Consider the following 15,033-nt stretch of genomic DNA (forward strand, 5'->3'; position numbering starts at 1 on the left):
CTTAGCGTCTCGAATTTAAGGATTTCTGTGAATATTGTACCACAGAATATTATGCGTGACTGAAAAAAACAATGGCGGTACCTTTTGATCGTTCACTTAACTATGGGTCACCCTATATTATACGGTATAATTTATTCAAATATTGTTATTGTTTATAACTTCGCCTTCGGCATAAGTTATTGTTATTTTGGATTGATTATCTTAGGGAGCCACATTTTTCCTTGTAGATGAATTTGGTGTGGACAAACCCAAAAAAAGAGATTCGTTATTCTTGGAATAGAATTCTCTCTTTTAAAAATAACAATCTTGTTTATGTTTGTATGTGCAAATGTCGACACTAAGGTGTTATATTGAATATGATAAAAAAATTATAAAAATAAGTTGGGAAATATCACACTTGAATATAAACGGAATAAAAATTATATCCCATAATATCTTTTTGTCCGCCTCCGTAGTGTAATGGTCAGCACGCTCGGCTACCGTTCTGGAGGTCCCGGGTTCGATTCTCAAGCGGGGTAAAATAAAATATTAGTAATTTTTCACTGTAATATTTATTCAATATTACCATGGACTGGTACCTGAAGCGGAAGGCTGATCACCTTTCTTTCATGTGTAAACGATCAAGATAACACTGCGTTTATATGATACAGTGCCCTATGCACCATTGGGGTACGGATAAGGGTTTTATTATTATTATTATATATCTTATAAGAATATATGATGCGTTAACATGAACAAAATAATATTTTGTCGAAGGTGCCTGTAGCACTAATCAAATCTTCATAGATAAGAATGCCAAGTCCACCACTAAAGCGTTACGGAGACAGCGTGCAAAGGGTTCACTTAAAGCTGCCAGTCACAAGTCAAGCCATGTTAATTTTCATACTTGTATATTCTTATCAAAAGGAACGGCTTAGTTTCTGCTGAAATATTAGTAAAAAGAGTTTCGTGCGAAACTGTGTATTTATATTTATTTGAAAAATTGCTTACAAAGTATTTTTGTGTTGCTATTTTTCTGTTGTGTCAAAAGCATTGTATTGTAGTGGGTAAATACGTGCTTAAGAGATAGTATTATGAAAAATTTGAAAACAGTTTTTATAAGATTTTTTTTGTTGTATGCATATTAAATTAAAAAAGATTTTAAAAAAAATGTTTGTAAAATAAACACCACCGACAAGACACATAAGGTGGCTTGGTGGGTCTCTGCAGAAAAGATTAAATATATTCTCAATATTATTAATATTTAAATCATTTACTTTGTGGTTAGTCATTTTTACTTATTTTTTTTTTTTACAAAAATGTTAATAAAATTAGAATATATAACCACTCACCGAGATTTTTACGTCTACCGGTTTCGAGACGTACCCGTCTCTTCGTCAGGACAATCACTAACACAGCATGCAAACAATACTACCCTTCAGAATATCTTTTATAATTACTTTTGATTGTTCTATATTTACGTTGGTAAATAAGTTGACGACATCGAACGACACTAGTTTTGCATTTTTGGGGAGTACAAGGTTTTTAAGTGTGTCTATTAGCTCTAATGAGTTTTTAATTGTGTACTTAGTTTGGAAAATATTTTAATTATTTGATGTATTTGTAATAAATGACGCTAATTTAAAAGCTGGGGAATTACATGATGACACAACCTAGGAGGTCTAATGGGATTATTATCCTTATGAAATTGCATGTGTTAGACATTTTGTGTAGTTTTGAGTGTGTAAATGGTGCTATGGTGGTGAAGGGTAGTATTGTTTGCATGCTGTGTTAGTGATTGTCCTGACGAAGAGACGGGTACGTCTCGAAACCGGTAGACGTAAAAATCTCGGTGAGTGGTTATATACTTATTTTATTAACATTTTTGTAAAAAAATACATAAGTAAGGTTAATTATGTTTAAAAATTTGAAAATGAATATTTACTCGTATATTTAAGAAATATATATTTAAAAAAAAGTTTGGTTTGTATGTTACTACTTTTATGTAACTTAATTTTCTTTAAACCTAAGTAACATTTGACGCAATTGAATTTCATGCTTAAAATATTGTTTTTGTATTGAAAAAATCGATTTTTCTTCGAAATAAATACAAAAAAGTAAAGAGTTATTGAAAAGTAAAGTTTTTAAAAAAAAATCATTGAAATATTTTTTCTATGTATATATATATATATATATATATATATATATATATATATATATATATATATATATATATATATATATATATATATATATATATATATATATATATATATATATATATATATATATATATATATATATATATATATATATATATATATATATATATTTATATATATATATATATATATATATATATACTGGGTAACTTGTACGTATATACTGCATTTGAGGTGCGATGTAATAAAAGTTTTACGATACAAATTACATTTACACAATGCTATAATACTCTTAATCTCACAAAGATTCCAAGTACACAAATTTCAAGAACAGCGATTCGTCTCTCAGGTCTAATCTGTCACCTGTTGTTTAAACTGTCACATACCAAACAAACTAGAAGAAGAAAAAACACACACCCGGCTCTGATTGGCCGCTGCTTTATTGGCGGGAGTATTTAAACAACTTGCTGTCATTTCCAGAGGTTATTCCGCTATTGACTCTCGCGGCCAGAGCATCGTCTTCGCGTCGATCTCTACGCAGATGTACCAATTGTATATGTAGAAAATATACCATATAAACAATAGAACGATCAAAAATATTGCTATTGATAGTACCGTGAATTTGACGTTGCGTCTTTTGCAAGCTTTTATTTTATTTTCATGAATAAAAACGAAAATATTTTATACGAGTTTTCTTGTGCGTCGAGCGATTCAAGACGGTTTTTAAATAAAAATAAATTGTCTTAAAACAATACTGGATTTAATGGTGCAGTGAAAGTTATTGTAAATCCATGAAATTATTTTCATTAATTAAATTGCGGTATGTTAATATCACCACTGTAAATTGTTGACGTGAAAGTAGCAAATTTAATATTTTCCGTTCACTTTGACAGCGGAATAATTTTAAACAGTTTTGTGGTTGTTTTAAAAAAAATTAATTCGTTCAAAAAACTTTTCTAAAATGCTGACCGGGTGGAGAAAAACGGTGTCAAAATGTAAGTACCTACCAGTATTATGTTATTTATGAATAGATACTTGAATGAAATTTTTGAAAAGGAACATTAATGCTACTTTTTTTACCTTATACGACCTTTTCAGTTTGATAATATACTGTATTTTTTTGTTCCCCTCCGTGGTGTAATGGTTAGCGTATTTAGCTACTGTGCTGGAAGTCTCGGGTTCAATTCCCAGGGGGGAAAGAAAAGATAAATATATAAGAAATTATGTTTTTTTTATTTACACAATTATTTCAATTCCATACCTTTTCTATGAGCCTAAGCGACTCATTATTAGAAATATGTATCAAATTGTAGAGTGGGTTCGAACCAAGAAACTCTGACTTTAAGAGTCCGCGACACTTACCACGGGACCACAACCCGATACAAATAATATTAGGGATTCCGCAGTCTAATAACAAATGAAAAAAAGTGATTAGCCCTCCGCTTCGGGTACCAGTCCAGGGTAATATTAAATTAATATTAGAGTGGAAAATTCACTTATATTTATTTAACCCCCCCTTGGAAATCGAACCGGGACCTCCAGAACGGCACCCGAGCGTGCTGACCTAATGGTAGCACACTACGGAAGCGGACAAAAACTTAACTAATATTTCCATAAATACCTAACTGATAATTTCACCACTTCCATTAAAAAATAACTCTTTTTAGGAAAAATATAGTATAGTAATATGCATATTTTGTATGTATTTACTATTCCTTTATATTGTGCTGTTTGATTCCTGGATCAATAAATATTGTTTTTTCTTGATTTTTCTACGATTCCATTTAGATGCCCATAAATTATTTCAACAGCTTTATCAATTATTTATAAACTAGATGTTTCTGATCGGTAAACGATATGCCTCATACAGGATTTGACATCTCTTTAGCGTCAAGAAACTCGTTTTAAGCAAATAATTTACTGCGTATATTTCTACTACATGCATCAATATCAAACGGCAAATTAATGATTAAACGAATTTTCGGGCTCTTACTGAAAAAAATATGAACTCAAAAATACGCATTAATCGTATTTATACGTGTATTTTAATCAGGTTTTTTTATATTTGCAGTTAATGCGTACAAAAAATATTTTGATTAATTTTATAAAAACCTATCAAATTCACGAATAACTTTGAATTCTGTAATACATTAATATTTCTCTGCACCCTCTTACCCAATGATGCATAGATCACTTCATCGTATCGAAGAAGTATTATTTTGATCGTTGATTACATGAAGGCAAGGTGATCATTTCTGCGCTTCAGGTACCTACCAGTCAAGAGTGTTATTTAATAAATATCGGAGTGAAAAATGACTTACGTTTTTTTTAACCCCTTGGGAATCAAACCCTAGACCTCCGGTACGGTTGTCAAACACGCTAATTATTGCTCACAATTTGATATTTTAACGGTACATTTTTTTATTTAATTTTACTTTTGGTTTGTTTCAAATAAACGTATGTAAATCGTTTAAATAAATTAGAAAAAAAATATTATGATGATCTAGTTGTTTGAAGTGGACCCAAGAAATAATTTTGGTTTGATAATATGAGTGCTATTTAAAATAGCTTCGAGTTTTTTTTTTAACAAAGAAAATGTAACTTTGTTTTAAAACCACCGTAAATATTTTATTTCAACTAAGTTACAATGAAATATTTATAGTGATTTTAAAATAAAGTAACATTTTAATTTTAAAATGGAAAATCGCAAAGTGAGTGCTTCAAATAAAAATTATAATAAATTTTTACTCTAAATATAATTTCATACTTTAATTCGTTCGTCAATTTGTGAAAAATTATGTTAAACATATCTCAACCAACGTGAAAGCAAAAATATCATATCCGAATATTTGAAAAAAAATCATTATTTTTTAAATAATGACATGATGACTGTACAATTTCATGCCTACATTTTTGTTGGTAATATTATAATACTTGCATGTGATTTACACAAATTTGTCTTCGTCGGAATGTGCATCAATGCCATGTTTCAAATTATACCCAAATCGTAAATCTTATTTATGCAAATGAACTAGTTGTAATGATACGTTGTGTTTGGTTCAAAAATTTGTATAAATATATACGATGGATAAAAAAATCGGTACTGAAGAACAACCCAAAGAAAAACTGTTTATATAACTTAACTTAATAGGAATTTCCCAAAAGATTGATTGGAGAAATTGATTTCATTTGAAATACGTTATTATTTGCACATTATTATAATATATTTTTATTTCTCTATTTTTATTTTTAGTAAAAAAATGTAGAATCTTCAGATACTTCTAACAAGTATTTTTGATGCAAATATTTTATCACTAACTCGCCGAAACCCAGCATTTAAAATTCATAAAAAAGATTTCGTAAAATTGTTAAATACTACATCTTTTGTTGCATTCTAAAACCAAATATCGGTTATTCCAATTTTTTGTGCCCTATTTTTTTAAATGATCTAAATCTTGAATCGTCATCATCCATGCACTAAATTTCAATATCATTTTACTTTTTTGTGATCAAATTTCAATACAAATTAATGCTCGTAAAATATTAAGAGCATACTAGCAGAACGCATTAAATCATGCAAACATGTTCCGAGATAATGGAGTGTAAAGGAGAATGTTTTTCTAGGTATTCTTACACACTACTCTTATTAAAATGAACATTTTATTTATCAGCTGTAAAGGTTATATTTTTGGGTACACACATTTAAAATAATTTTCATTATTTTTTTTTTTGACATCTCATCAAAGATGAAGAAGAATATGGAAGTCTGGGCATTTACGGGGCTTACGACCGTCATAGGCTGGTTTGAGTGATCACTTTACACACGTGTAACATTCACCAATTCTGCCCATTATTGACAACCACACTACTCAAAAGAATAATGGGTAGAATTGGTGAATGTTACACGTGTGTAAAGTGATCACTCAAACCAGCCTATGACGGTCGTAAGCCCCGTAAATGCCCAGACTTCCATATTCTTCTTCATCTTTGATGAGATGTCAAAAAAAATAATATGAAAATAACTCCTGTAATTGGAGATAATCCAGATTTTGTGAACAAGTATTTGGACACACTCAAAATGTTGTAAAATAATATTAATTACAATAGATTAATATTAAATTCAAGTAAACTCCCACTGTTTTCAAGAAACAATAAAAAATAGTATTATTTACCAAGTAAAACATAAGTTGAACATAGATACATATTACCACAAAATAACTGAATCAAAGTTACAATTTTTTTAGCCATATATTTTTTTTTAATTACCGCCTGCCAAACGATAAAGGTATGTTTGCTTTTGGAAACCTGTGCCTATCTGTGTACAAAATTATAAAATCTGGCATAACGACGTTTTTTCAACTACGATTTCCAAAATTTATAATCATGGAATTCTTTCAGAAAATTTTTTCAGGAAAAATTTCAGAAAATAAGTTTTTTCGTACTTTTCTTTGAACGGTCTATACGCCATAGTCAAAATAGATAAAAGGCATAAAAAAGTCGAGTGACCTAATCCCATTTTTGCAAGGAAAGTAAAAATATAACAGTCACAATAAATTAACCGACACATGTATTATTTTTATTCGCTCAAAATCTCTTCCAGCAGGTTCAATAAAATTGTATGTTTATTCATTATTATCATTTCTTAACAATGAAAATGTATTCAGATTTCGAAGGTCGATTGCAAATTATAGTCACATGCTAAATATTTCTTAATACATACAAGTTATAACGAGTGGGAATAAAATGCATTCTTAAATGACATATTAGTATGCTATAATAGTCATTTATATAAGTCCATTTTCACAAGAAATTCGATCTACTAAATGCTTTTTATGAACAGTGTCTTGTTGTAAATGATTCATGTTAATTACTGATTGAAGAGATACTTTTTACATTAAAAAAAATGAGGCAGTGTACAACATTATTAGTGTGTTCAAATACTTGTTCACAAATCTGGATTATCTACAATTATAGGAGTAATTTTCATATTAGTCTTTTCATCTCATCAATAGATGTCTCTAGTGAAGTTCTATATATATATATATATATATATATATATATATATATATATATATATATATATATATATATATTTATTAATATATATATATATATATATATATATATATATATATTTATATATATGTGTATATATATATAAATATATATATATATATATATATATATATATATATATATATATATATATATATATATATATATATATATATATATATATATATATATATATATATATATATACATACATATATATATATATATATATATATATATATATATATATATATATATATATATATATATATATGTATATATGTATATATATATATATATAAATATATATATATATATATATATATATATATATATATATATATATATATATATATATATATATATTTTGAACTTCCAAGAATTTTGGTAGTGTGGTTGTCAATCATGGATAGAATTGGTGAATGTTGCACGTGTGTAAAGTGACCATTTAAACCAGCCTATGACGGTCGTAAACCCCGTAAATGCCTAGACTGCTATATTCTTTTTCATCTTTGTTGAGATGTCAAAAAATAATATGAACGAGGTAGTTATTCATTTTCGTTATATACAAATATTGTGTAAATATCTCAGAAAGGCGTGTTAACATGGTTTGGGCATATGAATCGAATGAATGAAGAAAGGATAATTCAAATTTATGAGGCCAATGTGGTTGGTAATAGAAGCGGAGGAAGACCGAGGAAACTTGACGTAATCAATCACGGAATAATCAGTCGGAATAATCGGCGTGTATGTATGAATGTGGAAGAGGCGAAGATTGTTGTGGCGTTCTAATCTCTGCCTAGCCCTGCGGAGAAGCGGCGTGATGGTGAGTTAGATTATTAATAAAACAAAAATGTATAATATTTAAACGGGTCAATAGCGAGGCAATTTATTTATAATTAAGTATAATGATATTTTGGCACCGAGTATATTCCAGTGTAGTGCATACTTTGTACGGAGGTATATTTGTGTGAAAGTTTCTACACTTTTTGTTTGCCTTCTAATCTATCATGCTAGCGATAAATTAGTACTGTCATGCTCCATTTTCTCGGAATCGTAACTCAAAACTGCCATTTACATCTCTATTGTTCACCATATTGCATATCAGTTGTTTTTTGTTGTTTTTTAACCCTTTATTGCAAGCACTCCTTAATTAAACCATTTAATTTTGTATTGGAATGTGTGTAAAAAATCTGTTCATATTTGCTTGAATAATTTACGGAATTTGTGAAAACAGTTAGAAGTTTTGAATATTGAAAGCATTAACTTTGTGGATCATATTGATATATTATTTCGAGAAATAAAAATACTTTGTGTTATGATCCACTCACATTTTTATTAACCAAATATATACAATGATTTCCTTGCTACAATATTGCTGATTTGAAGTTGCTTACCGAATTCCATTGCCATTCATTGTGGTGTATTAATTAGTTTAAATTTTTATTATCGATTTATATTTTTATTTGAAGTCGCGGAAGACAAAGGGTTATTAGAGAACAAAGAAATTGTAAGTTAGTTTTGTTTTACAATTTATAATTTTTTTAGTATAAATTGCATAAATCAAATCGATATTGCAATGAAAAAGCAATGAGGGATGATAGAATATATGTCGTAGGAAAACATTGATTCCATTTTAAGGCTTTTCGATAGACGTACGACTATTTGGATTGTTGTCATAAAGATAATGAATATAATTACTCTTTGTCCTTAAAATCATATTTATTACTTTAATCCTTCTTTTCTATTATTTTATGGTATTGTAATTACTTCATCATTCATATTTAAAAAATAAATAAAATAAAATAAAAACCCCTATCCGCACCAAATGGTGCATAGGGCACTGCTTCATATAAACGCAGTGTTATCTTGATCGTTTACACATGAAGGAAAGGTGATCAGCCCTCCGCTTCAAGTACCAGTCCAGGGTAATATTAAATAAATATTAAAGCGAAAAAATCACTTATATTTATTTTACCCCCCTGGGAATCGAACCCAGGACCTCCAGAACGGGAACCCAGGACCTCCAGAACGGTAGCCGAGCGTGCTGACCATTACACTACGGAGGCGGACACAATTTAAAAAAAATTCGTTATTTTTCATTTCATCACTTCATCTTCATTCATAAGAACTATAAAGCGCTATAAAAGGTACAAACCGTATACTTTTGATGAGATATAAAATATTGCCTCAGTAAATAAAACGATGTAAATGAAAATGTGAATATTCCTTTGTTTAAAATCTTAAATATTAAGTGTTCACCGATTATACCGAAATATAATTATTCACCGATTGCTTTGATATTTTTTACACAGCGTTGCATTCAAATACGCGCGTGTTTTAACATACCTGTAATGTGTATTTTTGACAGGTAAAAGTATGCTTTGTGGACTGAAATGGCGGCACCATCTGTTAACATAAACGTTACAACAACACACGCAACACTAATATTTGCTCGTGTTGGACAGCTTGCTTCTTGACAGCTGCTGTCGCATTGACTTTTAATATTTCGATTGCATTGTTGTTTCGTGGATTTTTGATATTTTCATTGTTCACAAGCTTTTATTGGTTGTGAATAAATATACATATGAGAAGTGTGTTCTAATTTTATTTATTCCATTTGACCAGACTGAGTCACAGCAATCGCTTTAACAATAAAAGTAAATCAGATGTGTCATATAGCATTAAAAAAATATTTCTATTGTTTTAAATAATTGATTTGATCAATATCAACTTATATTGTTTTATACTATTATCAAAACATAATTGATGCAGAAATTTCAAGGTTGTGCTTTTTATTTTATTATTTATATTCATGCATAGATCTAGATAAAGTCCTTGATATATTGCCTGGTGTAAAAACACACTATCGAATCTTATAAAAAAAAAACCTTTTAGGAAAATCAGTGGTCCGTATAATGTATTTTTATGCACGCATTTTAAGATGAAAAAACATCCCGGATTTCAGTACTTACTTCATTCTGTTTTATTTGACATACTTAATTTAAGTTCATATAGTAAACGTATATTTACTAACAACATTTTGAGTATGTCCAAATCTTTGTTCACAAATGTAAATTCGCCCTATAAGGAGCTATTTATATTGATATCATAACATATCGCTCACTCCTTTCAAGAACGTCTTCCACATCTCCTCATACATACACGCCGATTGTTTCGACTCTCAAATCGGCCGCTTTTAAGCATTTGGCGTACTTGAGCAAGCAAAATTTTACTCGGTCTTCCTCTGCTCCTTTTTTTTTAGCTAAATTCGCCTTCTAAATTTATTTCACAAGTCCAAACCATCTCAACACATCTTTCTCAATTTTATCCATAGTGCATACTTCAGCCTTGCATTTATTCCTTATTTCAGCATTCGAAGTAATCTATTATACATTATTTTGATGCATTTGACTGAGGGATCGCATTTCGATACATTCAGTCTACTTTCAACCTTCTTTTGCGAATTCCATGGTTCGCTTCCAAACATTAGGGTTGGAACCAGGACTCCGTGTGTGTACAGTCAGTTTAGCATTCGCTGATAGGTTTTTATTTGCTATAACTGATTTCAGTGCAGCGTTCACTTTTCTTTCTATATGTTTATCTATCTTTCCATCCCTAGACAACGTACTACCTAAATAAACCACATCATGGAAATATATAATTATTTTTTTACTATGCAACTATGTAGATGTTTCATTAAGATTATTATTATAGTATATAGTATATTATATATTTAAAGTATATTAAGTCTTAGTTGAGTTAAGGTAGTTTAGGTTAATAAATCGTACCATAATTAAAAAAAAACAGGAAAGAGGTGAATTTTAAATGAACTCTTACATAGGTATCCTCTTTTACAGTCTCTTTAAGAGTTGGTACCTACTTAGAATTAGAAATGTGAAGTAACGCAAAGTTAGATAAAGTTAAGTGAGTCTAATATTAGTTATATTATTTCGAGAAATAAAAATACTTTGTGTTCTGATCCACTCACATTTTTATTAACCAACTAGTTTCGGCAACAACCTGTTGCCCTCTTCAGGGTTACATTTATTTATTTTTTTATACATTTATTTATAAATGTAACCCTTAAGAGGGCAACAGGTTGTTGCTGAAACTAGTTGGTTAATAAAAATGTGAGTGGATCAGAACACAAAGTATTTTTATTTCTCGAAATAATATATCAATGTGATCCACAAAGTTAATGCTTTCAATATTTAAAACATAAGATTAGTTAGTTTATATATTATTTCGAGAAATAAAAATACTTTGTGTTCTGATCCACTCACATTTTTATTAACCAACTAGTTTCGGCAACAACCTGTTGCCCTCTTCAGGGTTACATTTATTAGTTTGTTTAGGTTAAAAAGTCGTTCCATAAAAAAAAAACATAAAAAAGGTGAATTTTTAATAAACTATTTGAGAGTCTTTAAAAGTCTTTAAAAGTCTCTTTATGAGTTTCGAAGAAGCTCGTTATTATTATTATTTAATGTGTGCACGAAAATGACAATTGAATTTACGATATGACGAATTAATTAAAATTACTATTCGTCAATATAGATATAGAGATTGACAGTAAATGACAATAAAAAATAAAGATTGCGAGTATTGAACAATAAAGCATTAAGTTTATTTGGAAAATAACAATTGATTTTTTATCTTTTCTAATGTATTACTATCAATCAATCATTTAGGATTACTATTGTCCCTTATGAGATTCCTTGTTGTTTTAAATTTATTTATGTTACATTTATGATACGTCAAGATTACAATTATGTTGATTTTAAATGATTATAACATCTATGATATTCTCCATAGTTGCTACGAGTATATAATTTTGTTTAAAAACTGTCCATCAAACATCATCCCTTAGCTTTTCTCTCTACCTCCTTCCCTAAACTCTCTTTTTTCTTTGTCTTCCTTACTATCATCAATTTGTTATTAATATAAATATTTAATAAAATATCAAGCAGTACCATAATTAATTAATAAAGCAGTAATTTTTAATTTGTGCTTTATTTAATGTTCAAGCACTAGGCTGGATAAGTGATCACTTTACACACGTGTGCGGTCGCCACCCAGTAACGAGTACGTACCTAAACAAGGAACTAGCCATTCATATATAACACCACACATCGCTCACTCCTTTCAAGAACGTCATAAATCAAAATACTTGATTTTTTAGGAGAACGTTTTTAAAGTTTAAAAATATAATACAATTTATTAAAAATAAACATTGAACTTTTTACTGTGCAACAGATCTTTTTAGGTAAAACCTGTAGGTTTTTTCTCCATTTGAAAAATATTAAGTATATTAAAAAAAATTAAACAATACCTTTTCTTCAAAATGTAAAAATAACACTTTCTGTCCTGTAGCGGGTAAATATTAAGTTTAAAATATGCCTCTTTTGCTGGGATATAGTACATTTTTTGCGCATTCAGAAAACATGCTCAACTGGAAATTGACGATTTTTGATTTATGACGTTCTTGAAAGGAGTGAGCGACATATAATAGTTAGCACCTCAGGTGTAACATTCGCCGTTCTACCTATGATTGACAACACACTCTTAAAATTTTCGGTACTTTGATACTAAATATACACATATATATATATATATATATATATATATATATATATATATATATATATATATATATATATATATATATATATATATATATATATATATATATATATATATATATATAATATATATATATATATAGATATATAGATATATATATAAACATATATGGTATATCACAAATCTCATGGCGCTTTTTATGTTTGAGTTCACAGGAGAACCATGTATGGTTGGTTTGAGAATGCTTTTATTTAGCGAAAACCTTTTTATTTAAATGTCGGCAAGATCTTAACTGGATTATTTTACAAAAAGTTTTATTTTTTACAATTTATTTACTTGTTACTGAGTCATTTCCACAACAATCAGTTCCTTTTACATAATTTTGACAAAATGAAAACAGTTACAAAAAACCTAACCATCTTCTTTCATCCTATTCCGATCTGTCATCATTTTGCGTATCAGATTTCCAGGGAGTTAAATATATTTTATTCCATCTATTTCTAGTAAATTACCGCGCTCAGGATTCAGGACTCATGCACCATAAAATCTTAGTAAACTTAACCTCCTTTACCGAAATTTTCATATGTAATCACCAAACCAATTAAGTTCAATTATTGTTTTTTTATATAAATTTAAGTTTAACTTAGTAAATGCCACTATTTCCTAAAATCTATTGTGACACGTGTTTCAAAGCAATAACTCTTACCACTCTGTAGGCCAGACATTCTGGCCCGTATGATTCTAGTAGGCAGCTCCGTGGGCCACGATGTCTGGCCCGGCGCAGGTATAACTTTTATCACTGATTTCTCTATCACCCAAGTATATTCTCCCAAAAAATATTTCAGATAATACAGTTAATCATAATTAACATGGTCATACGAATTGCCAGACAGAGTGTCCCAAAATTAGGGAATCAAAATATTAATTTTAATGGTTGAAAAACGTCGCATTTTTTTGATCAGAGTAGCTGGTCAGTTATGAGAAAAAATGGTCAGAGTGGAAAGGTTTAAAATATGATGCATTATACATGGCGAAAAATGATACGATACAAAAAAAAACAAAATGACGTTCGACGTTTTCTAGAGTCGCTAGTTTTTCGTCATGCCAAGATTAGTCGTTAAACTAAATTGAAGAATTCCATATCTGTGTCATGTATTTACTTTAAAACATTGATAACAGTTAGAAGTATGCACGTGGATTGATTGCGTGACTCTCCACGTGGAAAATGTAAGTGTAGATGAACTTCACAACATTTTGAGTGTGTTCAAATACTTGTTCACAAATCTGGGTTTTCACCATTTAAATTTTTTTAAATTTTTTTTTCTCACATCTCAACACATATTAAGAAGAATATGAAAGTATGGGTATTTAAAGGGCTTAGTATTTGGACACACTCAAAAAATAACTGGTCAAAATATAAGTTTTAAACTAAAAATTATGTTTTCAGGCGTTTTCCAGTATGTAAAAATAATCCGGGGTGCGGATCTTGCATACATTCAAATAAAAGGGTCCCTGCTCTAAAAGTTTTCTTAATCCAACGCAGATTGTTGTTGTGAACTCATATGTAATGTGTCGTAAGATTACTTACTTCTTACTTCTTCCAACCCTTATCCGCACCCAATGGTGCATAGGACACTGCATCATACCAATTCAGTGTTATCTTGATCGTTAACACATGAAGGAAAGGTGATCAGTCATCCGCCTCAAGTACCAGTCCAGGGTAATATGAAAGTGAAAAAATAACTTACATTCATTTGACTCAATCCTCTGGGAATTTAACTCGTGACCTCCAGTACGATAGCCGAGCGTGTTGACCATCACACTACAGAGGCGGACAAATATATACATATGTAAGAGTCTAAAAAATTTGAGTAGTGTGGTAGTCGATCATGGGTAGAATGGTGAATGTTGCACTGTGTAAAGTGCTTACTTAAACAGTCTATGACAAATCATAAGCCATGTCAGTACGCAGACTTCCATATTCTTCTTCATCTATATTGAGATGTAAAAAAATGTGTAAATGAACTTATCATTTCTAACGGAAACCGACTTGCACAACTCGTATCTTCATGTAGAGTTTAGTATAATCCATGAGCACGTACGTCTCCTAGCAATTGAAACAATGCAGCTAATAATATACAAATATACATATATTATAATGTGGATATGATATGATATTAAATGAACGGCTGAATAAATGAAGTAAATGTATTTTTATTTTTATTTTTATTTTTTATACATAAATATATATATA

The 15,033-nt window shown here is 29.4% G+C and overlaps 1 protein-coding gene across 2 annotated transcripts in view; it reads left to right on the forward strand.

Annotated features, from left to right (window-relative positions):
- LOC148300165 (dietary and metabolic glutamate transporter-like) overlaps positions 1-15,033 on the forward strand; it is a 96,741-nt gene that overhangs the window by 9,328 nt on the left and 72,380 nt on the right. The window contains exon 1 of one of the 2 annotated variants that reach the window (XM_088275152.1): positions 2,623-3,136. The exons of the other annotated variant lie outside the window; for it this stretch is intronic. Coding sequence (XP_088131278.1) covers positions 3,103-3,136 — 34 coding nt within the window. The 5' untranslated portion in view covers positions 2,623-3,102. Of the gene's footprint in view, positions 1-2,622; positions 3,137-15,033 lie in introns of those variants that run through there. 2 annotated transcript variants of the gene reach the window in all.

This window comes from Brachycentrus maculatus, unplaced genomic scaffold (assembly GCF_059751285.1).
Source record: "Brachycentrus maculatus isolate JH-2025_06_01 unplaced genomic scaffold, ASM5975128v1 h1tg000808l, whole genome shotgun sequence".
NCBI classification, from domain to species: Eukaryota; Metazoa; Arthropoda; class Insecta; order Trichoptera; family Brachycentridae; genus Brachycentrus; species Brachycentrus maculatus.